The following is a 27,374-nucleotide window of genomic DNA, read 5'->3' as shown; positions in this document are numbered from 1 at the left end:
GCTTTGTGGTACTTAGTTGAAGCCTGGGGTTTGCATGTTCTGTTCTTTTTGCTAGCAGAAATACACTGCTAATGAAAACCAAACTATGCTGTGGTATAAGAAAAATTATTTTAAAAGTTGCAGTATTCAAAAGTATTTGTGAGGCAGATCAATACATGTAGCAATATAAAACATGATGAAAAATGTTTGGCAAGGAGAAAACAAGTTCACAATCTCAAGGTTTTTTTTTCTAGTGAAGGACATGGGCTTCCTTTGTTGAGGTCACAGTTGTGCACAGGGAAGAGGGTGGAATGGAAGAAGAGCATTTTTGGTGCTTTTGTTTGTCATGGTGTTTATTGTTTGTATATCTGATTATTCAGAAATATAGTGACCACAGCTGAAGTTTTCCACAGATAGAGTTCAGAACATCCCAGCATTTGGTATGGCAGCTGAAGCTTATGACATTTTGTGAGCAGAATGATGCATAAATAATCTGGAATAGTTTGTGTGAGCTGTTACTGACATATTTTGCAAATTATGGGCTACAATCACGCAGAAGAGAAAAATAACAAAAAGTTTTGCAACAACACTTAGCAGCAGCCTGTGACTTATGCAGCACACCTTGTTATTAGTATCATTGTGAGCTATTTTTACAAGGACCAATTAGACAATGCTTCTATAAGTCACTATTCCTTCATTGTGTATATGAATAGCAAACATTCTGAAATGTTTGGTGTATTTTAATGGGAGGGAGATGGAAAACATAAAAATTATTTAACTTGGTTTTTTAGCAGCTCTTCAGGGTAAGAGGCCATGCATACCTAAAAGATATGTTTTTAAACTGGGCTAAGAAAATACCTACTTTTTTGCGTGTTTGAGGTTGGAGTGTGCTTTTGATGGAAGTACACACATATTCAGGTTGCTTTGAGCAGTAGGAAAGGTGTTAACAGCCTTGAGTGTCTTCTACAACAATAGTTGAAAAACTGGTAGTGAGTTGCTTGTGAACTAGAGTTAGCCTGTGGGAAAATGGCTTTGAATATGTCTGAGAACATCATGGCAGTGACTGCACCTGTTGTATTCAGCAGCTCTGGTCTGCATCCGTTTTTTGGGGGAATCTGTTGATTCACACACATCTCAATTGCATCTGTATTCAGGGCCTAATATGCACAAGCAAAAAATGTTTATTTAAGGGAAATGGCCTTCAGTGTCAAGGTTCCCTTAACTTTTGTGTTAAACTTGCAAATCAATAAGTAACACTTGGGTGCTGTTCCATGGGGCAGCACTGAATGGACACTGCACCAGAGTGTTCTAGTTGCTTTGGAGTGGTACACGTGTCCTGGTCATGAACAGCTCTAATATTCATGAATATTGATGCTTCCCTGACCTCACTATATTAAAAAGAAAGAGAGAGGACAAAAAAAGGCAGTTTGTATTTGTCTCCTCCATTGTCTGAGGTTGCTCTTACCCATTTCAAACAGCCTGTGCTTTAAATGGCTGCAATCTCTAGTTGCATGAAGATGACCTAGTTTTGTGTTGGGGATGTGTTGGTGTTACCAGTTAGACCCTTTTTTTGCTGGAAAGTGTGGTCCAAGAGGAATTAAAGCAGCTTCTTTTCTTAGGTTCAGGCTGCAGTTAGGAAGCCCACATAGGAGCACAGTGTTGTTCTGGGGACTGTTTATGTTCTTCAGCCTTTTAAATAATCTCTGGCATGAAGAGTGGTTCAGAAACTTGGAAAGATAATTTCTTCCCTCTGTCAGTGGTCTTGGTGAACTGGATGGTTCAACATGACCTGGTTTTGGAATTGAACTTCCCAGTAGGTGTGCAAGCCCATACAATGAATTCTGAGCTTCCTGTCCCGGATCTGTCTGAAGTGGCTAATTATAACCTGATTCACAGGTGCAGTAATGAGCTGTCATTAACCTGATGAGTTGTAAAGGTCAGGTTCTTCATGGGGAAGAAGTAACAGGCAGATGGCAAGTAAGACATTGCCAAAGAAATGAAGCAAGAGCACCACGAAGGGCCAGAGCCAACTGTCATGTGCTCCCAGTGAGGCTGCTGTACAGAACTACTTCTTGATGAGATTTTCTTGACTTTTTGCCTAAGAAACATGGGGAGTAATGACGCTGTGCTGCTTCTGAAAATACATCCCAGCATGTCAAAGGAAGACCCAGCCTGAAGACTGACAGCTGACAGTGCTGGCATCTCATCTTGGCTCTGCCATGGGAGTTTTTCTGCTGTGCCTCCACACAGCAGGAATGGGTTGAGTGACTGGCTCCTGCCTGCTTGTTAATGACCATCTCCTTTCCACCTAAATATGTCTTCAGCTTCAATGAAACACAGTTCCAATGACAGATTTCAGATGAAAATGCTCAACTATGTGGTGTAACCATCTGATGTGTGGCTGATGGAGGAAATCTAGATGTTGCTGTATGATAGTTGGTGCAAATTTTTTCATGCTTATTGCTGTCTGTCTTTTGAGAGCTGGAAATGGAGGAGATGCAAGGGTTTGGGAGAAGATGCAAAGATAGGAGGAGTTTTTAGGTGAGGAACCCATGACTTATATAGAAACTGGAGGAAAATGGCACAGGAGCCAAAGTTCTTAAAGCTAAACAAAGAATGATACAGTTCCTATAGCTAAAGAAAATAAACTGATGGCATTTCAGGTGACTTTTGAAAGGAAGAATTGCTGCAAATATAGCAGCCATAGGGAAAAGTCTTGACAAGTTATGAAACCAAGTGTGTTTCAAAGTAAAAAACATTTTATTCAGCTCATCAACACCAATAAATGTCGAGCTGTAATTCATAAATCAGTAAACTGCTTCTAAATGTTCTTTTTATAAATGAACGAAGATGTGGAAGGCTCATTAAGGATGGGGAATGCTTAGGAAGGGAGGGAGGTAACAAGTTCTATAGTTTCTCCATCATATTCATTAATGTATGGTAGTATTGAGACACCACACATTAGTAATGACCTTTTCCATGTGCAGCCAGTACAGTGACATCTTTTCCTAATGTCCTTTCTAGAGGAACAGCAGGAGGGAGGGCTGTGTATCTGCATTGCTGCAGTCTGCCCATTGAAGTGGAATCCCTCTTCTTGTTCTTCGTTTGCTCACCATGTTTCACTTGATTCCCTTCCCAAGGAGCAAAAGATGAAAGGAACATTTGAAAGTACTTATATTGCCTGATAAATGAGTGATCATGAAATTTCACAACTGACACTTTTTTGTTTCAAGAAGTAATCTTTTCAATCATACAGCTCCCTGTCAAGTAAAGCTTGCTGTGGCTGGTATTATGTTGTCAAACTCTTGCTTCATTAGAAAAATCTTTCTGTATGATATCTGCATGGATGACTGAAGACTTTGGGACTGAAGCCTGAAGTATTCTCAAGACAGGTTGGCAGTTGGAGGTTGTGTACAAATGTAATTTGAAGCCTTGCACATGGCCTTACAGAATGTCAAAAGCATTTGTGTTTTAAAAAAATCTGTTCACTTTAAATGGATCTTGACTCCTTTTGAAAAGTGAGACCAATGATGCCTGCTACTTGACATATATTTGTAGAACATTTTTTGTTGCAGTTTTTCAGGCTATTTCAGTTTTTCAAGATATTTTTCAAATTGGTTGTGATCTGTGTATTTTGAGAGTTCACAACATAACATTTTAAATCATTCTTAACACTTGTTCCTCTTGTGGAGTGGTGTTTGACCCTAGTAGTGATGGCAGAATTCAAGATTCGTGCATTAAATTGTGGTTTTGCTCTACTGCTCTACTGTGGTTGCCAACTTGTGATATGGAATCCCTTTTAGTTTATTGCTGTGGGAAAAGTCATGGCTCTGAAGAGTTTTCCTGGCAGGCATTGCAATGAATATACCGTACAAAGGAATAAATAATGCAACAAATTCTATACTACATTGTTGAGCAGTTGTAAGATGCAATTGAGCTGTTGGTGACAGGAGTGGCTAAACCCCACCTCTCCTCACAGTGGATGTATTTCCCAGGATCCTAAGTGCAATGAATAATTTGAGTCTTCATAAGCTGTGTTTTCTCTTGTCATGATTGTATAATCTCAGCTATGGAAACCATGGAGGTTCTAGTGCTTCCTTTTCCTAAAAGGGAATAAATTCTTCCTTAGTAACATTTCACATTGTTTGTTTTCTTTGTAGGGCAGAAGAGGTGCCTGCAGCTCAGCAACCTGCAAAGCCACAGGCACAAGCCAATGGAACAGGTGAGCTTGGTCAGATCTCTAACCACACTTCAGTTCTGTTGGATTTTTTTCTTTTTCTTTTTTTGTTTTTGATCCTTAGAAGATCAAATCTTGCTTCTGAAGAAGCTGAATATGAATGACAATTCAAGCAATTTCTCTCTCTGAACATGATTCTGCATTTATTTTTTGTAGTTGACTTTGCATACCTTAGCAAAGAATTTATTGTATATTGTGAGACCTTTAGGTATATAATGGAACATGTTGGCTCACTTCATCATTCTTTCATGCCTGGCTGATCCTTGACTTACCAGAAAACAAGTGTAATACATAGAATAAATGATCTGCTTTGTTCTCAATTGCAGAAGTTCTGCAATTAGTGTTATGCCACTAACCATATTACTACTTCCTTCCTCTAAAAGAAGAGAGATTCTGGAGAAGGAGTAAGCTTAAGAACTATTAATTTTTTGGATACCTACCCTGTCACCTACATTTCTCAAGCTGATGCTTATTAGGAATTCAGTAATGTACTGTTATCTGGAAGAACTAAGGCAACAGTCAAATTCTCAGTCTTTCAGTACATTTTTACTTTCCTTCCTTGTGATTGAGACTTAAATTTTTATATCTGTGGACTAAATCTGAAATTTCCCCTCTTGTACTTCCATAGTGTCAGTGCTTTCTGTTATGTAAACTACAACCTTACATTTTTTTTCTCTTGTCAAAATTTCTTTCTCAGTACTTTCTGAAGTATTAGCGTGTGGGAAGCTACTTCCTATTTTTATTCTCAAATGGAAGTGTTTTCTTAGCTGTAAAAAGTCACTAGATTCCTTGTTTTTCTAGATTTTATTGTAAATTGATTGTATTTTCTGAGCATGTGGCTTTTTCTTGTGAGCTTAAATGCATCATTTTGGCTGTTGTAATTGGCTGATTAATCTTCCGTGCCTCTGTTTAATCATGCATTAATTTCATGGAGTTCTGTACTAAATTCAGTCCTGGACTAATTATGACCAGTATCCTCTTTGTGACTTTGACTTTGCTGTATTGAGCTATGTTTCCAAATTGTCTGTTCCTTCTAGACTACAATTTTTTGAGTTACAGGTGATTATTTTTCACTTGCCATGCCTTAAGGCTTTTACCCTGGTGATATTTTCATGTACCCCTATATTATGTTGTATTTTTCTACTAAAACTGACGCACAGAAAGTGTGCATCACTTCATTATTTTGTTGTATAATTATTTGTTCCCAGGTAGTATTATGACTGTATATTCCATATATAGAAAGTGGCATATGCAGCATAATTTCTGAAGGCTGACTTTAGAAAAAAAGAAACTGCATGGGTTTTTTTGTATAGCTCTATAAAGACACAGGAACAATCTTAATAAACTGTCAGTGGTTGGAAAGGGGAAGTAAAAATGCCTCTATCAGAATCTTGCTTGTGCTTCTGCCTCCTTTCCTGTAAAATCACTGTGGCTGCAAGGTGGTTGTCCTGCTCTCTGCCCAGGAGTGTTTTGCTTTGCTCTTGCTTTTCTCAAGGTGACCCTTCAGCACAACAGGGAGCACTAAGATTTAGGTCAGTCTTTTGTTTGCAGAAGTCTCGTAATCAGAAAATGTTTTTACTGTGTTCGCTAAAAATTATTGTTTGTTAGGTTGTTTTACTCTTTGTATTTTGGGTAATAAGATGCTTCCATGTACTGTCCTAAAAGCAATGCAGGAGTCATCTTTAGTCTTATTTTACCAATTTAATGCAGTTGAGGGTTCTGTGCAATGGCAGAAGTAAATTGCAAGTTTCCACAAAGAGTGTTGGTGAAGGACAGGGAAGCTGTGCAGTGTGCTTCCAATGAAGCCCAGTGTGTGGGAACAGGGACTGGCATTGGATAAAGATGCCTTCTAGCATTATCCTAATACTTAGTGCTTCTCTTTTACAGATAAGAGTAGTCACACAGTCTCTTCAAGACTCCAAAAGTGGTTTGGTGACAAATTTGGGGAGTATGTTGAGGACTTCAGATTTCAGCCAGAAGAGAATACAGTGGAAACAGAAGAGCCTCTTAGTGCTAGAAGGTAAATCCCATTGTCAGAAATCGTTGGTGCCTTTACAAGTTGTTTTAACCAACCTTTTGTATGGTTTGAGCAAGTGTTTCAATAACAAATAATAACACCAAAAGTACAGAACTACCTCAAAAGTTTTGTGACTCCTTTGGACGGAACATTAGATTTTAAGTTTATCTGCTGTTTGAAATAAGACTTGTATTATTTACCAGGTTTTTGCCTCCCAGAAACTGTGAACAAAGTCTTAGTTAGGCTGGAGAACTTTTAAACTTCAGTTTTCAGTCTGATGCTAGATAGACTATATTAGTTACTAGAAACACCTTTTGTAACAAGCAAGAATGAAGCTTTATGCATATACAGTTTATAACTGTGAAGAGTATTTCAGGAATCCAATATACACCAGTGTGCACTAGTTGTCTACTTAACAAGTTGCTTTTATCTATTATTTTTCAGGTTGACTGAGAATATGAGAAGATTAAGTAAGTACTTAGCAGTATTTTATTCCTTGTATTTGTTCTGGTTTCATTTGGGAAAATACCTGTGACTTGTCAGTGGTGTACATGCACTGCCTTCAGAATACCTTTTAAAGAAAAGTATTAAGCTTTGGGTGGTTCTTAACTCCCACTAGGTTAGCCACAAAGTCTAGATCCCTGTTGTCTGAGGAGCCTGACTCAGAGCTTTCCAGAACGTTGTTGCCACCAGTGTTTTCCAAGTCTTGATCTTCTCTATGGGCTTGGTGTAGGCTGTTGGAGCAGAGCAGATGAAGCAGCATTTGAGTCCATGAGCTCTTCCAGTGCCTTGGGTGTGCCCCGCCACTTACTTCATCTCCTGCTTTGGTTGTGCTGCTGGTGCTCGAAGAAATCTAGTGCTAGTTGCTTAATTATTTCACATAGGAAGTGTGTGTAGGATAGCTGAGTCGCAAGCCAAACAAGCTAGGACAGCAAGTCAGAGGCTCTCTTGAAAAAAGACTTAAAAAGTTAGTTGTGAGTTGTGAATTCTGCTGCAAAAGAGAATGAGAGCTTCTGAGACTCTCTGTGCAGGAGGTGTCATCATTCTTCTCATCAGGAAAGGCAGAACTGGTGTGGTCCAACAGAGGTGGTCTTGCAGCAGCCCTCTCCCGTTTCCTTGTGTTCCCTGGCTCGTTTGCCCAAGTAGTGAAAGAGTGTAGAGGGTAAAGGTGTTTTAGGGAGCTGAGGAAGGGCTCCTCTTGCTCTTGCTGGCTGGGTCTGTCTGTGTGTTGGCCTCTCCTAGCACAGGTCAGTCTTCCATGCAGTGACAGCAAGACCAGATGTCTGCAGAGGTGGGGACAGCCCTCTTCAGGGAGCCATGTGCTGGGTTGCTTGGTTAGGAGCAGTAAGCAGCAAAGTGCTATCAGTGGGTAGAGTCCTGCAGAGATACAGCCCAAGGTCTAGCCTGGCTTTAGTCTAGCTGGTGAAGCAGCAGCAAGGGAGGGAAGGGCTCTGGGTGTTGTCTACCTAGACTGTGGTAAAGCCTTTGATGCTGTTTCCCACAGCATTCTCTGAAGAAAGTGGCTGGTCATGGCTTGGACAGGTATATGCTTTGCTGGGTAGAAAACTGGCTGATGGCCAGGCCCAGAGAGGGTGGGGGATGGAGCTACACCCACCTGGCCACAAGTGGTGTTCCCCAGGGCTCAGCACTGGGGTCTGTCCTGTTTAGTATCCTCATCAGTGATGTGGACAGCAGGATGGAGTGCTCCCTGACAGTTGGCAGATGACACCAAGTTGGATAGGAGTGTTGATCTGAGGGTGGATAGGAAGACTCTGCAGAGAAAATAATTTAGGGATGTGGTTTAGTGGTGGATTTGGCAATTCTGGGTTAATGGTTGAATGCAATCATGATCCTTAAAGTCTTTTCCCATCTAAATGATTGTGTGATTCTAGGTTGTTCCTTGGTGGCCTGCAATTCAGTCAGGTTAATGTACATTGTTTTACAGTGAGACAAGCTGACCTGTACTGTGGTCTTTGGGGTAATATGGACATTGCTGAGTTCATGGATGCTTTTAGCATCCTGGGTACCCTTATAAAGGATGTTCATTTTTTTCCTTTGTGACTCTCTGTGTCTCTGTACTTAAGAGTTTAGACATCATATTTGGTAACTCTTTAGACACGTCTTGGGTAACACTTCAGTTTTTGGAAATGCATTCTTTAATTGTTAGTTACTTTGGTGAGTTTAATTTTTTTTCATTTGGATAAGCCTTTTTATCATTACATGGTGTGAATAATGCTATGGTTTTCTAATTTGTTTGTAATTTACAAGTGATTTAACCACTGCCAGCTAATTCTAACATTGTGTTTTTTCTCAATTTCTGTTTAGAGAGAGGTGCCAAACCTGTTACAAATTTTGTGAAGAATCTTTCTGCCTTATTAGATTGGTATTCTATCTACACTTCTGCTATTGCCTTTATTGTAAGTTATCCTACTCCTCCAGGAGTAGTAAGAACTTGAAAAAATACATTCGTTTCTGAAATTCATTGACACTGCCATATCTGAGTAGGGATTGTGTTACAGTTCAAGTCAAATCAAACATTGTAATTTCATTTAACACAAAATGCCAGTAGTGGTCACTTCCTTTATATATAAAACCAGTTAAATTGTGGTTCCTGGGTCTCTTGTAGCATAGTTCTGTAATTGTTAAAATAACTTAGAACTGTCTGGGTATTGTTCACTTCTTTCTTGTTTCTCATCTCCCAGTCCTGCTAGTTCAGTGGTTACTTCAACCTCTGCAAAGTTTCTTCTTGTCTAGGGCTGAAATGCTGATAGTGATTTGATGGAAATGCTGATAGTGGTTACATTTGATGAGAAGCTATTGTCCCCATCAGGGCTCTTTGCCATTTGTTAGGATCATACTGATGAGAGGCAAAATGCCTTGATTTCAGTGGGATTCAATGTGGAAACATCAGGTCTGTGAGCTAAATTCAGACATTTTTATGCTCTCTTAATGAGATTTGGATACTGCAAAGAGACTTAAATATCTAGTTGAGTTTTGATTTGTTTTCCTTCATCCTATTTTAAATTAAATTTCCTAAATTCTTTTGGTCATAGTATGTATGAAATGAATTTCTGTCAAAGGAATTATCAATAGCTATGTGGGGAAAATGCCACACACTTTTTTATTAAATAATACCTCCCTGTAAGTTATAGAGCTTATGCTATTTTGCATGGCACAGCTGAAGGAATATTGAGGGGGAGACTTCCCTCCCAGTGCCCTCTGTCTGTCCCTTCTCCATATCTGCTGATTTTTTTCTTGCCTCGCCTGGTAAGCCCATTTTTCAGATAAAAACTGAGAGAAGAAACTTGAGCTGGTTTTTTTTGAAAGCTCTGGGACCTGGGAGCCAGAGCAATGTTTCACTTCAGGGTTATCAGTAAAACCCTAGAGAATCTCACAGAGAGACTGTAGTCTCTGCTTTCAGAAGCTGGGAACAGAATACCTTTTGAAGCTCTTTGTGTTTGTACTTTTTACATAAAATAAAACCTATTTTCTTGCAATCTTTTTAGTCTTGGTAAAAATTTGGGATTTAATTGACGTGAAATAATAGAGTAAGAGTTTATCCTGTTGCCTAGTATGGGGCTAATTGCTATAACTCCTCTTTATACCATGGCTTCTATGCCATTGCTGACCAGTCATGGTTATATAGCAGATTCACAGATTTGAGAGTTTACCTTTTTTTTTTTTGCCTCCTACCCCTTCAAGTAATTGTAGTGTTGAGGATACTCAATACTCTCTCTGAGGCAGGTGAGAACTAGTTAAGTGTCTTCTCTTTGGTCTCTTTGGTTGGAGATTTGGTTCATTCTTAGTTTTGATTTTGCATTCCTAAGTGCAGGGCCATTGTCAGTCATGGAGTGGCTAAAATTTATTAGTTTTTAAAAATATGAATGGCATGATTCTGAGCCCAACAGCACAGTGGGAAGTGGTATTTCATGTAACTCACTGTACCCCAGTTTGTAATCCGCATCTCTCTTTGTTTTTTCTTCTTAATCTGCAGATTTACATCAATGCTGTATGGCATGGCTGGGCCATTCCTATGTTCTTATTTTTAGCAATTTTGAGGTTATCCCTAAATTACCTCATAGCCAGGTATTTGCATAAATACTAGCTTACTCTCTTAAGTAATGCTTTGTTTGAAAGATGTTTTGTTATTCTTGCGTATTCTTTTGTTATTCTGAGTTGTAAAACTGCTACCATTTCTGATATTTTGAGATACATTTAACACAGTGAAATTCAAACTCAAATATCCTTAGTGTCATTGCTCAGTTTCTAAAATCTTTTACAATTATTGGGAATTATCTTTGTATCCTGTGGCTTGGGTTATCGTAAACAATTCTGCATGCTCTCAGACAAATCCCTTAGTGCACTAAAATTCTAATATTTCTAATTCTGTGATGTTTAGAGTACTTGAGGAACATCACCTTCAGTATTGAAGCTTACTGTTTTTTCGAGCAGAGAAGGTTCACTTAGGCCTAAAATGGCAGCTTTGTCTTTTTCCATAGCTCTTGACATACTTTATGCAAAGTATCTTCCATTTGTAAATTCTCTTCTAAAAATTAAATCTGGGTTTTGTGTTTTTTTTTCCTAAATGCACCTTAAAATGGTGTAGAGGAAATTTCTTGTGGCAAATAGGCTTCTGAATAATTTGATGTAATTTTCTTCACATGAAAAAATAAAAATACTGAAAAATATTCCTAATCCTTTGCTGCATGCACACCATTAACTTTTGTTGTAAAACCCACAAGCAGTGATTCTGTTTTGTATCTAGTTAAATAATAATTTTGAAGCTGGCTGTTGTTGGCCACTTGTGCTTCTGTTACGTTGTAGGTCCTTCATTAATTTGGGGATTATATTATTTACTATTAAGCCATAAATGCTTATTGCAGAAAGCTACTTTTTAACCTTTTACAAATAATCTGTGTTGATGGATGGAGTTATTACTCTCTTTAACTATTTCCATCATTTCTAGGGGTTGGAGAATACAGTGGAGCATTGTGCCTGAAGTTTCTGAACACATGGTAGGTCTTTGATCAGCTTCACCTATGCCTGCAAAAAAGTTGCACTTTTAAACCTTCCTCTGTGTTTGTGTGGGTAGTTGGAAAGGAAGGAAGAGCAAGCAAGTGAAGATACTGAGTTTTTTTTATTTCTCTTGTAATTTAAAAGTCTTTATTAACAGCATGCTTAGGTGTAGATGCTTCACCCTAAAATATTCAACTTAAAACACTGAAATGTGTTTTAAGAAATTTCATTTCTGAAATGAACTTTAATTTATCAGCTTGGGAGAAATTAGGTCCTGTGGGATCTTCAAGAAGTCTTGCATTCTGTTTTCTTTAAGTCTGTCTGCTAGTTTAGCATTGCCAGCCCCATCACTAGGTGTGAGTACATGTCCATAAGTGACAGATCTGAGTGTCGTCTAAATACTTCCAGGGATAGTGACTCCACTTCCCTGGGCAGCCTGTTTTAAGGCTTGACAACCCTTTTAATGAACTTTTTTTTTCTGAATAGCCAATCATTTTCCCTGACAAAGTTTGCAGCCATTTCCTCTTGATCTGTCACTTGTTACCTGGGAGAGAAGACTGACCCCCACCTCATTACAACCTTCTTTCAGATAGTTGTAGAGAATTATAAAGTCTCTCCTGAGCCCCCCCAAAGCATTGAAAACTAAAAATAACCAGCAATGCAAGACATAAAAAGTAGATCTGAAACAAGGGAGGAAAATGGCAAATGTGGAGACTATTAAAAGTGAGACGAGTATTGCCAAGAATGTTGAGTGTTCACCTTGTTCTGACAAGTTTTGTGAAATACGTTTTATGTGAGCTGCAAATCATTGGATTGTCTCTTTCTTGCCTAAGGAGCACCCAAAAGAGGACCTGACCGTGTCTGAAAAGTTTCAGCTTGTTCTGGATGTGGCTCAGAAGGCTCAGGTACTGTGCTGCTCTCCTGCTGCATCCTTAGAAACAAGGGGCTTCATAGTCCAAGTAGTCAAAGGAGGTTATGCAGCATGTGAAAACAAATGTTTAAGAAGAAATACTTTTCTTGCAAAGAGAACTTTACCTATGAGCAGTGGAGATCTCAGTAAGATTCCTGGAAAATGTCATGATGGGTTGAGGTTCTCTGACTGCAGCTCTGAGCAAGCTTTGGAGGGGAACAGAAGCAACTTCTCACAGTTTTCTCCCTTATATATGCATATAAGCTTCTGATAATGTAGATTGGGTGGCGAATCTTAAAAATGTACTGGAGTGTGGATCCATATCCCAAATTTGTTAGTGACAAAACTGATGTAGGAGACTCTGTTAAGATTTAGCTGAAGGCTGTGGTCTGTTTAGCTGTGTTAATTCAACAGTTTGCACTGCATCTCTAAAATAGCACGTTTTAAAAAACTCCACCCCCTCCAAGCCTTGAAATCTGCTGGTGTTGGAGAGGCTGAAGGAAGGTTTTCTCCCAGCTCCATGAGATGGATGAGGTAGCAGCTGAGTGACTGCACCATCCAGTTGAGCTGCAGCCTTGTGCTGTGCCTGGTGATGTGCTGCTGTCAAAGGGGTTTAACCTTCCCTTGCTAGCTTGAATGCTCAGCTCCTTCCTTCTGCTGGGGGTGGTGCCTATGTTTATATGAACACACTTGGAAATTTATTGAGAAAGTGAAATTTTCAGGTGCTCTTACAGTAAGGATTGACAGAGAGTATGGCCTGACTTCTGAGCAGGGGGCAGTTGCATCCCCATTTGTTTGAATTACTTGAAATCTGCTGTCTCCAGTGGTTTATTATAAAATCTGATAATGGTCTGTTTAAAAGAAGCTGATAATCTTTTTGATGGACTCGGTTACCACTTCCTGAAATTTTGTTACCTACTAACAGAAGCTCTTTACTCTTATATTGGCAGCTTAATTTAAAATATTTGCAGTAATGAAAATGCTTTCCAGTCATGACAGTGGGTTCAAATAGTTTCTTCACTTGCAACAATCACAAGTCACGGAACAAGGTTAAATGAGATGGAAGTCAAGTATTGCTATTCTGTTCTGTATTTACTCAGTTGTAAAGTATATAAATGGCTATAGTTTTAACAAATCACTTCTGGAAATTGCTTACCAACAATCTCAGAAATCTATTTGTTTTTATTATGTGGACAAAAAGCCCCAAAACAATGCAGGACTTGGTTTTAATTCTCTTGCTTCTTATGCAGAACCTTTTTGGCAAGATGGCAGACATACTGGAAAAATTTAAAAAGTAAGTTATCTGATGGGAGAGTTTCTTCCCATTTAAAACAAGACTTGACCGATATCTGTAACACTGATAAATAAAATTTTGCTTTTTTGTTTTCAGCTTGTTCATGTGGGTCCAGCCAGAACTAACCCAGAAACTCTACATTGCTCTGTGGGCAGCTTTTATTGCATCCTGTTTTTTGCCCTACAAGATTCTTGGGCTTGCATTGGGTAAACACAATAAATAATTCACCTATTACAATCTAGATTTAGTGGTTAAAACTTACATGATCTTTAGAGGCAGAATTTTAGAGTTTAAGAGAGAAAACCTGCTTTAATAAATCATGTGATGTTTTAAAGTATTTTCGTTGGTTTGGCATCATTTGTCATGACCATTTTGAAAATCACCTCAGTGTGTAATTCAGAAAGACTGGATAATGCTTTTGCTTCTTGAAGAGGAGAAGTCTATGATGAGCTGTTAGCAGAACTCAGACTGTCAGCTATAAGGCTTCTGGAAGGTCCTGTATGTTGAAGGTTTTTTGCTCCTAGATCCTTGTAAATGAGGTATGTGGCACATACCTCATACAAGAGGCATAAAAATGGCAATGTAGGAAAAAATAAAGGAATTATTGGAATTCCTGGTAAAACTTTGGAAGATGGGCTGGACAAAATGAACAGACTACTGTGGGTCTGTTACAGATACTCAGTCTCAACTGGGAATTGGGAAAAGGGTTCTCACTGCATCATGGTACTCCTTTTGCTGTACTCTTTTTCCCTGTACTGTGAACCAAGAACTCATTTTTTTCATTAAAGTAATGATATAATCAAATGAGTATTACTTTTAGTGGCACTGAACTTCAAATTTTGTTAGCTTGAACATAAATGTAGGTTTGCTTGACACAGCAATTGAATTTAGATGTGTGGGAAATAATTGTTGGACTCTTAGGAGATCTGAATTGCACTCAGTGAAGTTTTGAGAGAGTATTTTAAGCCCATTTTGAATTGCAGAACACAAGGAAATAACTTGTATGAGAATAGAGTTGGGACTGGAAGATAGAGTTTTATGTAGTACATGAGAGCCCTCTGTTGCCATTAAAATTCTTGCAGGAGCTGCATAGTTGAATGCTCTGTTGTGCTTTTTGTTTTGGTAGTATATCATGTTTTCAGAATGCTTCTGGTAATAAGGAACATATGTTTGAATTATTCAAATGTTCTTCTACATAATAGTGGCAGTGTAAATATTTAAAAGAACTGGGGATGGGAAGGAAAGAAAAATAATTTTCTGGTGTTGCAAGAAGAATTAAAATAGTAAACCCAGGAAAATGATTTTACCTCTGTGACTAAATATACAGAATTCAGTTTCATTTGTGAACTTTCAAAAGTATGATCAAAACAGTGATGTCCTTAATGCCTCTTCAGCATTCAAACTGAAGTGACCTTTTTTTCCAGGACTCTATGCTGGAATCAAGTTTTTCCTTATTGATTTTATCTTCAAGCGATGCCCCAGACTAAGAGCTAAGTATGATACTCCTTATATCATCTGGATAAGTCTCCTGACAGATCCTCAGCTCAAAGAAAGATCTAATGCTACAGTGTCGAGACGGGTAAGGGTAATGAATCTTTTTGTTCCTGTGCTCTCAACCTCTGAAAATCAGATCCCTTTCTCCCTTTCCCTTTTCTCCAGTGACTAGAGCATATTAAAGAGAAGGTTAATTAAATCCTTACAATCAATGTTAATTGATTGTAATATCAATTTTTTTATTATTTTCAAGATTCACAGTTCTTTTATGGGTTCTGTTATATGAAAGGAATCAGTTACCAAAAATGTGTGTGTATATATAGATATACTGTGAATCATGAAGCTAAACACACAAATATAACACCATCCATATTCATACCAATTTCTTTAACATATATTCTGTGTAATTCTGTGGTCAAATACAGTCTTTTTGTATCTACTTCTCTATTCTTAGACATTCTTTTTCAGTGAAAATTTGCATACTCAGGTAAATTGAAGTGCAGTTAGTTAAAAAATAGATAGAGGCTTGAATATAATATGCAGCTTACTAATGGAATAATCATTAAGAAATGTAGTAAGGTAGTTTACATATTTAGACATTATGTTTCATGGTTATTTGTAATAGGTGACCTTTTTGGTGATCAATTCACCATGTTCCTACTCCAACAGTACATTTTCTTTTTGTTAAAATGTCATAGTTAAATCACTAAGTATTGTGTTTTGTGCATCTTAGTAAATTCTTTTGGGGCCTGGCATGGTAACTAAGTCAGGGTTTTCATATCCCTGGATTTGTCAATGTTTATTAGTTTTAAAATTGAAATAGTAGCAGTAAATCTTGAGTCTAATCCCATTTTAGCATTTGTTCAGTGCCTCTTAGCACAGTATCTAGTTGCATCCATGGAGTTCCTGAGTGTTGTCTGAAATGCACAGTACTGAGCAGTAATTCAGCCTGGGTATACAACTGGAGAGCAAAAGGGATAAGCACATGAACCCTCAGTTTTTAAGAAGAAATCTGGGACTTCGGGGGTGGTGAGCAGAGGATGGTGAAGTAACTGCAGAACAATTGAGTATTTTGGAAGGAAGTGAACAGGGACAATCTATTACAGAAGGTGAGTCTTCTGTTCATGTTGTCCAAGGGATGAGATGGGTAAATAAGCACTTGGATGAAGCTGGCCATGGCCTGTATTTCTCTCACTTGCAGAAGATGGTCTTAAAAGCTTCTGTGCTTCTCACACTTGCAGGTTCTTTCTCATACTGTGGTAGTTGTGACATCATCTTGCTAGGTCTCTCTAATCTGCCTTAAAGGTGGAAAGATTCTGAACTGCTGAACTTGTGTCCATAAACTTAAAAAGTAATTATTCCTTCTGGCTTTTCTTCATGGCTTTAGTTTTGCAAGTAGAGACAGGGTTTTTGTACTACCAGGTCTGGCTTGGTGGCCTTGGCTTGTCTTCCTGGGAAGGATGTGCAGGACTGCATTACCTGCTTGCAAATGTCTTTGAAAACTTTAACTTGATCTCAGTAGTTTTAGAGAAACTTTATTACCCCTTGGGAGATTTCAAACCTCATAGTGCGAAAAATAGGTTTTTGTACTAAAAGGTACAAACCAAAGAGGGTTTTTAGTTTCTTTCACAGAAAAGGCAGAGCCCAAAAAAGCATGTAGTGCCAGCATGTGTGCATTGGCTTTGGCTTCTTATCATTAAACAGTGTACAAGACAGAGTAAGCTTAGACACAATGCAATATTAATTGCCTGTACCACCACTCTGACCTTGTGTCCTTAGAGAACAGTCCTGACAACAGTATCTGATGGGTAAAGGTTGTATGTCAAAAGCTGATGACAGATCAAGTGAAAAGGAATACCTCCAGGTTGGTGGTGATGTTTTTAGACAATCAGGACTCTTCCAGCATTCCAAATCAAATCACTTCCAGTTAGGTTTACAGCTTATCAAAATTCTTTTCTCCTAGTAATTGACCATTGTTTGTCTCAAGCCTGAGTGGCAAGAGGAAACATTTCCATGTGTTAGGCAGGACTAGAAGTAAGGGCAGAACTACTCACATTTTTAGCCACCAGATGGGTAATGGTACTGAAGTTTAAATTCTATTTTTTAATCTCTTTATATAACAGGTAGGTAGGAAGCAGTGTAGCAGAGGGCAGAAGTAGTCCTTGTTCCAGCACAAAGAACTTTAGATCTCTTGCTCTTATCATTTTTATGTTTTGGGCCATGGCACTTCACCTGGTTGTGTGCATGTGCAACCAAATAGCTTGTCTAAGAAGGCCTTCAGAAAATACTTTTCATCTTTAGTTGCAGACAGATTGTTGAAAAAGCTGTGATTTTTTTTCCTTGGTTCCAGGAACTCAGCACTACAGAAGTGAGGCATTATTAGGTACCATCAGCCATTTGCTGTCCATGTTAACTTGCATTTTTTCCCCTGAGCTATCATTGTCTTACAGGTACCCTGAAAAGGTGGATGGCTGTGCCTGTTCTGTCATTCTGGTTTCTAGTTAGCAATTGCAGTTCACCTGTTTTCATTTGCTTTGGATGTCTTCTCTTAGTCTGTAAATCCTGTGAAGTGTTGAGTTCTGCCAATTTTGTGCAAAGTAACAAAAAAAGCAGCTGAGGGCTGGTTGGCCTTTACAGAAGAAGAGCTTAGTCCTGAGCTTCCATGCTGTCAGTGTGCCAAATGTTTAACTACATGTGCCTGGTAGGGCTGAGAACAGAGCTCCTAGTGCCAGCTTTTGGAATCTTGGTGCTCCACCAAGATGAAAATGAAAGTTCAGGCAAGCTATCCAAAGGAAATTGCCTGCTGTCCTTCCAGAAACAAGGCTTATTGCCAGGGCAGCCTCCAGTGCTTCAGGAGCTCTGTTTAAAAGTAGATTTTACTCAAGTACTTTGGTTTCTGTACTACCTTGTTTCCTCCCAAGGATGCTGACAACCACTCAGATTTTGTTTTATGTGGCAACACTCAAATTTCAGTGCAACTTCAAAGCACAGGAAAGATCAATGGTTCTAATGCAACCTGAAAAAATTGAACTGGTGTGCTCTAACCACTCATAACTCTTTTTTAATTGCATTCATTGTGTGTAGTCCCTTGATTTGTGAGCAAGATCTTGCAGTGACACTCAGTTCATGTTTTATTCTGTGTATTATACTGTTAAATAGATTTCACTTTTTTTTTTCTTTTTTCGCTGTCACATTTGTGTCATTTGTTTCTTTTCCTGCTAGCTGTCAGGGCATGAAAAGGTATGGATCATAGTGTGGAAAACTTCCTTTCATTTTCAGCACTTGTATTCATAATGAGCTTATACAGTTCTGTGTGCCTTTTTATTCCCCTCTTTTTCTTTCTTAACTTCTTTTGTGCAGTAATACTTTGTTTATCTCTTGAAGACAAGCCAAGTACTGATAATACATTGTCTTAGTAGTCCCAGTAGTTACAACCATTGGAGCTGTTTGCAGTGACTTAGCTGTAGCTAATAAGACATAGCCTTTACTGTATAAAAATGATCTTTTAAGGTAGGTGCATTTAGTACCATGTGCTTCACCCCAGCAAAGTGTGTCCATCAAAGGGCTGCACTTTGAAAGGTTTTGTTCAGGTACCATATTAGAGGCTTGTGCTCTAGCAGCAGCATAGTGCAGTAGTCCCAAGTTAATTTATGGAAGTAGTTAATGAAAATTGTTGCATTATAGTTTGGTTTTTTTTTTTTTAGAAAGAGTAGTCAGCTAAATTATTTTTAAGAGTGTAGCTTAAATGTTGCTGCTCAGATTTTGGAACCGTTTTTCTGCAGATTCAAACAGCAGCCTCCAGGATTTATGTGGGCTCAAGTGCCCCAGCTGGAATAAGCAAAGATGAAGACACAAGTCGTTTTCATACCACCAAGAGAGGAAATTTCCATGAAATTTTTAACCTGCCAGAGAATGAACGTCCTTTGCCAGGTATGGTGCTACAGGAAGGCTACATTAGTAAAATATTTTGTAAAAAGCCAAGGATAATTTAAAGTTGAATTCCTTTTATGTGCATTGTATAGGTGTAAGCTTTTGATTTAAAAGTCCTGCTTTAAATTAGGATGAATGGAGATGGTCTCTTTCATTCCATATCCTGGCAGCTCTTTGTAAGATTAAACAGCCTGGTGTGCCTTTTATGGTTATGCAAATCCAGTAGGCAAGTTAAAGGGAATAATTGTGTGGGTGGTTTTTATTTTGGGTTGTTTTTCTTTTTTTTTTTCTTTCAAAATGGGTGTTAAAACAGATGTTATTATGTCTAGAACACCTGATTTAGGCTTTTCTTTCTAAGCACTTTTAGGTATCTAAAGTTCAATATTCAGTGTTTTCTATTGTATAAGTAGACTGTTGGGGATAGTGCCAGTCTCTCTTTCTTTTTCTTAAAGCAAGATTTCTTGTTACAACTTTTTCAGTGTGTGAAAATGGCTGGCGCTGTTGCTTGATCAACAGAGATCGGAAGATGCCAACAGACTACATCAGGAATGGAGTTCTTTATGTCACAGAAAAGTGAGTCATTGCACTCCAGGAGGGAAATTCGAGACATTAAAGTGTCTGAATCTAAAAAAGGATCTTTTAATAGTGTTTTGAAACAAAAATGCCATTTCAAGGTGCTTTGCAACCTCAAGGAAGCATCATAGAAGAGGAAGAGCTGAACCTGCTGTGTGGCTGTGCTTAACAGACTTAACAGATTTTGCCTTGGAACCAGTACTTGCATAGGAATGCAAAGTAGCTCTATATAGACAGCTGTTATTAGCTGCAGTTCTTCATGTGGATAACATATTAACTGTATAGATGCTAGAAAAGAAACCTAAGTGTACTTTGAAAATTGTGATCAACAGCTGTTTGACAAATATTCTTAGTTTGGGGTTATTTTTAAGCAAGCTGAATGTATAGCTTACTTTAAAAGATAGCAACAAAAAAGAAAACTGAAAATTAGGCCTTGGTTTCAAATTTTTATGGGTGAGTGGATTTTTTTAAAATTTCCTTACTTGCCTCCCAGGGCTGAATAACTGTGGTCATTACTGTTTGGTTCTTGCACTGAAATTCCTTTGGAGTTTAATGAAAGGAAGGAAAGCTCATCTGTATGCAATGTCACCTAGTGATGGGGGCCACTCTCCAGTGTTTAGAAATCTGAGCTTTTGTCTGCAGCACAATAACATGAAACTTACACAGTGTTTCTCATTAATCTTCTTTTAGGATGGTGAAAGTAGTATAAGCCTTTTGAGAGTTGGTATTTCAGCTGTTTAAGGATATATGTCCCTTGTGTGTCTTTAAAATGCTTGTCAGGTTTAACCATTCAGTGCAGTAATATAAATACAAGAATTTTTGTGTGTGTGTGCATACTGTATGTTCTGGACTTTCAGATAGACCAGCCAATTGCTAGAATTCATAAATGTTTGCACTAAATTAGAACCTGTAACTGAACTGAATGTCTTTCTTTTATTTTGAAGGTTATTTTGACCTGTGAGATTTCAAACTTCAGAAGAGACAAGATGATATTTGAGAAATTTATTTTAAAACACTGTATCAAAATGAGTATTTTCTTTTCTTGTTTTCAGTTACTTGTGCTTTGAAAGCTCAAAATCCGGCTCATCAAAAAGAAATAAAGTTATAAAGCTGTCAGACATAACAGATATCCAGAAGGTATGTCTGGTTGGTGTTGTAAATAGGGGAGAAAACTGGTTTTCTGTTCAGCTAGTCATGTTTTGCATTTGTGCTTTTGTTATTTTGAAAAAGCATGCCATTGATAATTTGGATAAGTGAAATGTAATTCTTTGATTATGAATGTTTCCCAGAAGTGCTTTTTTCGACTCAGTACAAGCAAACTTGCTATGAACATGAAGACAAATTAGTTTACTAAGCCCTTACACTCCTGCATTTTTTTAATAATTAAAGTTTTGTTGTTTACTAACTCCAGTGTTGACCAGAGCTGTGGAGGCCTTAAGAAGATCTATTGGTAGCAGGAATTGTGTATTACTGACTTCAGTTTGGGTGTGGATATTAATAGATGCACCATCATAAAAGTATGTGCCTTAGAGGATTGTTGTCAGTGGAGAAAGGTAGATCATTAGAATAGCCAGACTGGGATGGGCTGGAGTTTCATTTAGTTGGGACCCATCAGTAACAGAGGCAAGAAGTGGAAGGTTGGAAGCATGGCAAGGGCAGTGTTTTCCTTCCTCTGGCTGAGCTTTATCAGCCTGTGGTTGCTAATGGCTTTACTGGTGCCTTGCATCACTGTGGCTTTTAACATCATTTTTGTTACCCTTTCTGAACTTGTCCTTATCTTGAACACAGACAGCCCTGCTTTCTGCTGCATCCTGTACCACAGATTAAATCATGTTGAGCAAAGGAATACCTCAGCCTGGTGTTCACTACTGTATAAGCACCTCCAGATTTTCAAATATTGCCTTCTATTTCTATGACATGTCTATAAAGCAGACAGCTTATGCTCAAATTGAACATTCCTACTGGAATTAATAATTCATATTAATGGATTTCAAACATCATACTTCAAGTAATGCTGGTTTGTTTAGTAGGCTTTCACTGCCATAAAGTTTCTTTTTGCATCTGTGCAGTATTTTTTAATGAAGATGAGACAGGAATCATGCAGTCAAGCATAAAAAATGTAGTGTGGAGGTGGGAAACCCAGGTCTGACTTGGATGCCACTTTCTCCCTGTGAATACTCCCAAATTCAGCCAGCTGTATTCCTTCTCATCTTTATGGGTTTTCTTCTAAAAAAACAAGCAAGCAGTCCATGTGTGGCACTGGGTGCTATTGTTTAGTGGTGGTGGGAGCTCTTTCTCAACCGTAATGATGCTGTGACTCTGTGATAGCCTGGTTTCTATCTAGTTTTGAAAAATAAGCTCTTTCTGGTCTGCTTGTTGTTCCTGTAAAGAGTGGATGGATGTCCCCTGCAGGGGAAGCTGTGGGTGATGCACACAGGCCCATCTCACACGAGCACAGAGCTGTGCCCTGCACACCACACTGGGTCAGCTGCCCTGGGCTGAGCAGGACTGGTGCTCTCTTTGGGGCTGGGGCTGGTTCCAGCAGGTTGGGCATTGCTGCAGCTCCTGGGAGGAGGTGGAGAGAAGGGCCCTGGCTGTCCAGGTGACACTGAACCCAGCGAGTCCAGGAGAATGGGACCCCAGAGAATGGCAAATGGCTTCACCCTGCTTTTAGCAGAGGTCATTTAGTTGTGGCTGGGAGGGAGGACATGGCAGTGATGAATTGTGTAACCTCTGCAGCATCTTCTGCAGTAGTTCAGTACAGAAGTATCTTATGTCTTTGTGTGTGGTTTTTTTTTAGTATAAAGTGCTCTCTGTTCTCCCGGGATCAGGGATGGGTATTGCTGTATCAACACCATCTACACAGAAAGTAAGTAGCTGTATCTGTACTGCTGTGTTGGATTTCTTATCCTTTCTCCTCTGGTCAGCACCAGCATAAAGGCTTTTTTATCCCCAGTGGCTGTCCTTTTTTCTTTTTTTCTTTTTTTTTTTTTAATTTACTTGACTATTATTCATTATGTTTATTTTCGGAATTTTAATGAATTAAATATTCAGCTTGTTCTATTACATCTGGAGGGTTTTATTTTAACACTTCAGAGAGTTTTCCCCCAGCGTCCTACATCAGGAGTATGCAGTCTGCCATTCAGTCTGAAACAAAAAAGCTGTTGGCTTGAGAGTATCCATGGGGGAAGAGGCTTTGAGGTAGCCTAACCTCAGATGAAGTTTTTAAGGAAGTGAAAAATATTAGGGAATAAGCCACATAGTCAATGATTTAATAGAAAAAAAAAAATAAATTCGTCTTTATCAGTGCTTTTCTAGTACAATTAATCTGTTCCTGGTAACTTGACAAAATTTACCTAGAGGAAATTCTTTTTCTTTGTGGACTGACATGATGTGTTTCTTTTCTATCATTTAGCCTTTGGTGTTTGGTGCCATGGTACACAGAGATGAAGCTTTTGAGGCAATTTTCAGCCAATACGTGAAAATAACGTCTGCACCATCCAGCAGTGAAAGCTAGTGTCTTATCTTGGAAGAGCTAAAGGAAACTTTCTTATTGTATGACTTGGTAGTGAAAAAAATGAACATCCTCATCTATTTTGCAATAATTTTTCTTGTCTGGTGGTTTATATTCTATCTGTTACATAAACCAAGTGTATTTTATATATGCCTTCATGTTTGTTTTTAAGGTTTTTGTAAAAAAAAGACAAAAAAACCAAATGAAAACAGTGAAAGTGCTATCATCACTATTAGCCTTGCACATTAAGCACTTTTAATGTTTATTTACTGACATTAAAAGCTGGGAAGATGCTTGGAGACCTGACTATATAACAGATTGATCCCTTTATCTCCACTGATGTCACTAGGGATACATTTGTCCTTTATCTTAGTTGTTTTTCCCTGAGATGTGAGAATGATGACTGCAGCAGCCTGAAGTCTCCTTCTTCAGCTTTGAGATTTTAATTGGGTCCTTTATTAAAACATCAAGGAAGTATTAGCTTCTTAGGATTTCCATATGTACAACTGCATTTAAAATAACTCCTCCTTGCTAATTTTTGCATTGCAAAAGGATGTTTTACTGGTTTGGTTAACTTCAATTTTTCCTGCATAGAGATGTTTAAATTACTTGTACAGTGAATTGGAGGAGAAAGGTTGTAACTATATCTTCCTTTCCTCATTAACCAAAGTAAGAGGAAAGAAGGCAGGCAGATGCTTTTTATAAAAGAGGGCACCAAAATGTTGTTCCTAAAATGCTAGGCATCTTATATTTCTATAGGTACTTGTCCTAGAAGGGCTCAGCTGTTGTACATGTTGCATGTACAAGGTGTTTGTATGTTAATGCATTAAAGACTTGAAGGGTTTTTTGTGTTGGGGAGGTGGGAATGATTAAACTAAACTCATATGTGACCTTTTTTAATTGGCTCTTCTCTTGAGTTACCTTGTGATTAAAAAAAAAAATGCTATAATATAGAACTGAAAGCACTAGTTCCTCTCAAAGCATAGTTTGAGGAGCGTTGGTGTTCTTCTGTCTTCCCCCTTGCAGAATTAAATTTTAGTAACAATTAAACCCAACTGCCAGGTAAAACAGGAAGGCTGCACTCCTCTAAACTCTCTCAGGCCTGTCTAGCAGCAAAGCACAGATTGACCTTTGTCTTTAATATTAGAAATCTTTTATATTCTATATAATAGCACCCATCTGAGAGGTTTAGAATTTTATTTGCATTTTCATGAAAGCACAGTAGGAGTTATGCCAAGCCTTCCAGAGTGTCTTTTACTTTGCTATGTCTTTTGAGTTGAGTACTATGGATGTCTACAGACATTATATGAATGGCCCTAAAAAAAAAGCAATGGAGATGCAAATTCTTATGTAAAAATGGGACTTAATTTCATGGATTTTTTTCTCTGTTTTTTTTAAACAGGAATTCCCTTTCTTTGTAAGGAAAGGGGTAAAATGAAGGAGGGTGAGGGGTAGCAAACACCAAAGGGTGTTTAACTCTTAGCACAGTTTTAAAGAGTGTCAATAAATGCAGGAGTGATGAAGAAGGTGGAGGTCAAACTGTACAAACCTCAGTTTTAGTCTGGCCATGAAGAGGTATGGTATGAGAACTTGATACAAATTTTATATGAAAAAGTACTGTTGAATACCATAATTTGGTTGAGTATTGTAAAGTGAAACACTGATGGGGTATGCCCTGGATGGAAATTAAGCAAGAATGGGGGAGAAACCACTGTAATGGCTAAAATGCAATTTTCAGGTTCTCACTATAGAGTAGCACTTGAACATGACCTGAAAAGTGGGTGCATTTCTAACACCACGTTTGGTATGCTGTAACTCAGGGCCTGGAAACTTCAAATGTAAGTGAAGCTGGTGTGAAATCCATTTTGCCACCATTTTAAGTGGATGTAGCTTGACAGTTTATGGTTTCATAACTTTACACATTCAGGTTATACATTTAAGTAAAAATTATTGATTTAAATCTTACTCATCAAAACTACTTTAAAATCAGTCAATATCTTTATTATAATTACTACATATTATAATTTGGCTTTTCTTTTTAGAATCTTCCTTGAAAAGCAAATATGGCTAAGAAATAGGCATTAAAATGGCTTAATGTTATATAAATCATAATCAGATTCATTCATTTTGTCTTAAGAAAAAGTCCCTTGGGTGTGTTTTAAGGTTATCCTTTTTTTTTGTTTTTGAAGAAACAGAAAACTATATTTTTTACAGAGAGCATGCTCTTTTTCTTATTTTTGTATCATTTTTCAAGTGTAATTTATACCTTCACTCTGATCATAACAGCAGTTTCAGTAGGAAATCAGTTGACTTGCACTTATTACCTCCTCCCCCTCCCACCCTTCACTGGTTGACCCTCATGTACAGGGTTGTCCTCAATTCTGGTTCCTGGAGGAGCTATTGGATCTATACTGATGGTGCCAGGACAATTAACCATACCTAGGCTTTGTAGAGGGAGAGGAGATATCCTTATCCTTTTCCCAGACTGAAATGCCTCATGTGTACAATATACTCTTAAAATTTATTTTCTGAATGAAGCAATTAGAAATGTCTTATAAAATCTAATGTGCTGACATTTGAAATGAATCCACACTTTTAAGAGTGTGGACTTAAAAGTTAGCAATCTCTTAAAGCAGCAAACCTAGTGCAAACTGCAATGCAACATTGGTTCTATTATAGAGAAAACAGACTGGATTTTTTTCTTTTGTTTTTTTTTTAATAGAGTTGTAATATAATTGACAGACATCTGTGTACATATTTTGCAAATTTCACTTTACATTGGGTTTCCCTGCTGCACAGCTGCTCCCCTGGTGTCGTGACTTCAGGGACTGAAGGAAAGCCTCGTGTGTTTGCTCAGCTTTTCTCCTGCTGCACCCTCAGGTTGGAGGGCAGGAGGGGATGGGCAATGAGGGAATGTATACTTGACCTGTGTAATTACACTGAAGCTCTCACCTTCAATTCCAATCTTCCTCCTTAGTTTTGCAGTACAGCCTGGTGCACTTCAGAAACGGGCTGGGTCGGAACACTTAATGTAAAGTGCTTCTAAATAGCTGAAAGTGGTGTTCTTGTCATTCTGTCTGTCTGATTGCTGTTTATATTTGCAATTCTGTTCATCTGTGGATGTCTGGATCATTCACACATAATTGGATTTAACTTCTTCAGAAGTTCCTTGGTTAGTTTGAGTCCCTTTTAAAGACAGTAAAAAAAGGGAGATGAAAACTGACTAATAATTCTTTATCACTGACCATTTAAATTCAAAAGTGAAACAAGCTGGAATATGAAATCATGCCTTTCTGTGCACTGTAGCTTTTGTGAGGCAAGATTGAATGAAACAAGCTATATATTAGTAGCAACATCACACAGGATGCCAGCAGCAAAACTCTACCTTCGTTCTGCAGACAAAGAAAAGGAATTTTACCCGACTGTGAAGAGATGAAAGGATGTACCTGTTTTTTGGCTACTTAAACCTGTTTGAAAACATTGGTAGTTTTTATTGAACTCTGTACATTTTGGCAGATGTTTAATTTCTACTAATCATTGAAATATAATGGATGTTAAAATTTTTATGTCTGAAGTTTGAGTCTATATTTTGAAAATGTAAATAATTCATTATCAGTGTAACTTTTGTTTGACAGAAGACTTATACTGTATGAATAATTGAAATAATGAAATTATTTGCCCTGTACATTTTTTAAGAAAATCTTGTTTGTTTAAAAAGTCTTGTATAAATTATAATTTTTATTTAAATAAACCTAAAAAATGCTTTGTGCTAATGCTTCTTGTGAACTTCAGTTATTTATTTATCAAAACTACACCTGATTTCTTGGAATGAAGCTTGCTGTGTCAAGGTCAGTTTAGCAGCCCATGAAATACAGAATTGGGTTGAACAAGTTGTTCACTGCTCTCCCTGGAGCTCCAATTCCAGCCACAGCCTGCAGTGCCACCCACACACGAGCAAGGCATGGCTCATGCAGTCCTGGATTGATGGTAAAGGGCAGTTACAGCATTCAGCTGGGAGAAGCTGAGGGGTTTTTGATGTTACTTTTAAGGAATTTTCAAGTTGAGTTCTACTGAATCCGTGGATTCACTGAATTGCTCTCCTTAGTTTTAGTTTAGGCTAAATGTTTAGGACATTAATTATTGGCTCATCCAGGCTTTTGAATGTTTTTATTTCAAAAGTAAGAAATAAGGAAGATGTGAGAAGATAATTTTCTGTCTTAGAGAGGTTAGGATATTGCAAAGGGATCAGTCCCTTGCAGCAACAGTGTCCTCAGTGGGCTGAGGATGCTCCAGAAGTTAGATGGGCATAATGCAGTGCCTGAAGGATGCAGTTATGAACATGTTTTTAATATTAGATTTAGCCTGAACTGTTGCTGTATTTGGTCGGATTGGCTTTGACTGGGAAGCAGA

General features: G+C 38.1%; 1 protein-coding gene across 2 annotated transcripts in view; it reads left to right on the top strand.

The window, feature by feature from the left end:
* GRAMD4 (GRAM domain containing 4) overlaps positions 1-26,729 on the top strand; it is a 75,360-nt gene extending 48,631 nt beyond the window's left edge. For both annotated transcript variants that reach the window (XM_056511375.1, XM_056511384.1), the window contains exons 5-19: positions 4,140-4,201; positions 6,104-6,236; positions 6,678-6,703; positions 8,559-8,650; positions 10,228-10,319; positions 11,200-11,248; positions 12,083-12,154; positions 13,410-13,453; positions 13,550-13,659; positions 14,878-15,032; positions 18,730-18,877; positions 19,357-19,450; positions 20,503-20,587; positions 22,251-22,319; positions 22,866-26,729. In XM_056511375.1, the coding sequence (XP_056367350.1) occupies positions 4,140-4,201; positions 6,104-6,236; positions 6,678-6,703; positions 8,559-8,650; positions 10,228-10,319; positions 11,200-11,248; positions 12,083-12,154; positions 13,410-13,453; positions 13,550-13,659; positions 14,878-15,032; positions 18,730-18,877; positions 19,357-19,450; positions 20,503-20,587; positions 22,251-22,319; positions 22,866-22,967 (1,333 nt within the window). In that variant the 3' untranslated portion in view covers positions 22,968-26,729. The remainder of the gene's footprint in view (positions 1-4,139; positions 4,202-6,103; positions 6,237-6,677; positions 6,704-8,558; positions 8,651-10,227; positions 10,320-11,199; positions 11,249-12,082; positions 12,155-13,409; positions 13,454-13,549; positions 13,660-14,877; positions 15,033-18,729; positions 18,878-19,356; positions 19,451-20,502; positions 20,588-22,250; positions 22,320-22,865) is intronic.
* Positions 26,730-27,374: the final 645 nt, after the last annotated feature.

The sequence above is a fragment of the Oenanthe melanoleuca genome, chromosome 1A (assembly GCF_029582105.1).
Source record: "Oenanthe melanoleuca isolate GR-GAL-2019-014 chromosome 1A, OMel1.0, whole genome shotgun sequence".
NCBI classification, from domain to species: domain Eukaryota; kingdom Metazoa; phylum Chordata; class Aves; order Passeriformes; family Muscicapidae; genus Oenanthe; species Oenanthe melanoleuca.
This window is presented reverse-complemented; position numbering and strand designations above follow the sequence as displayed.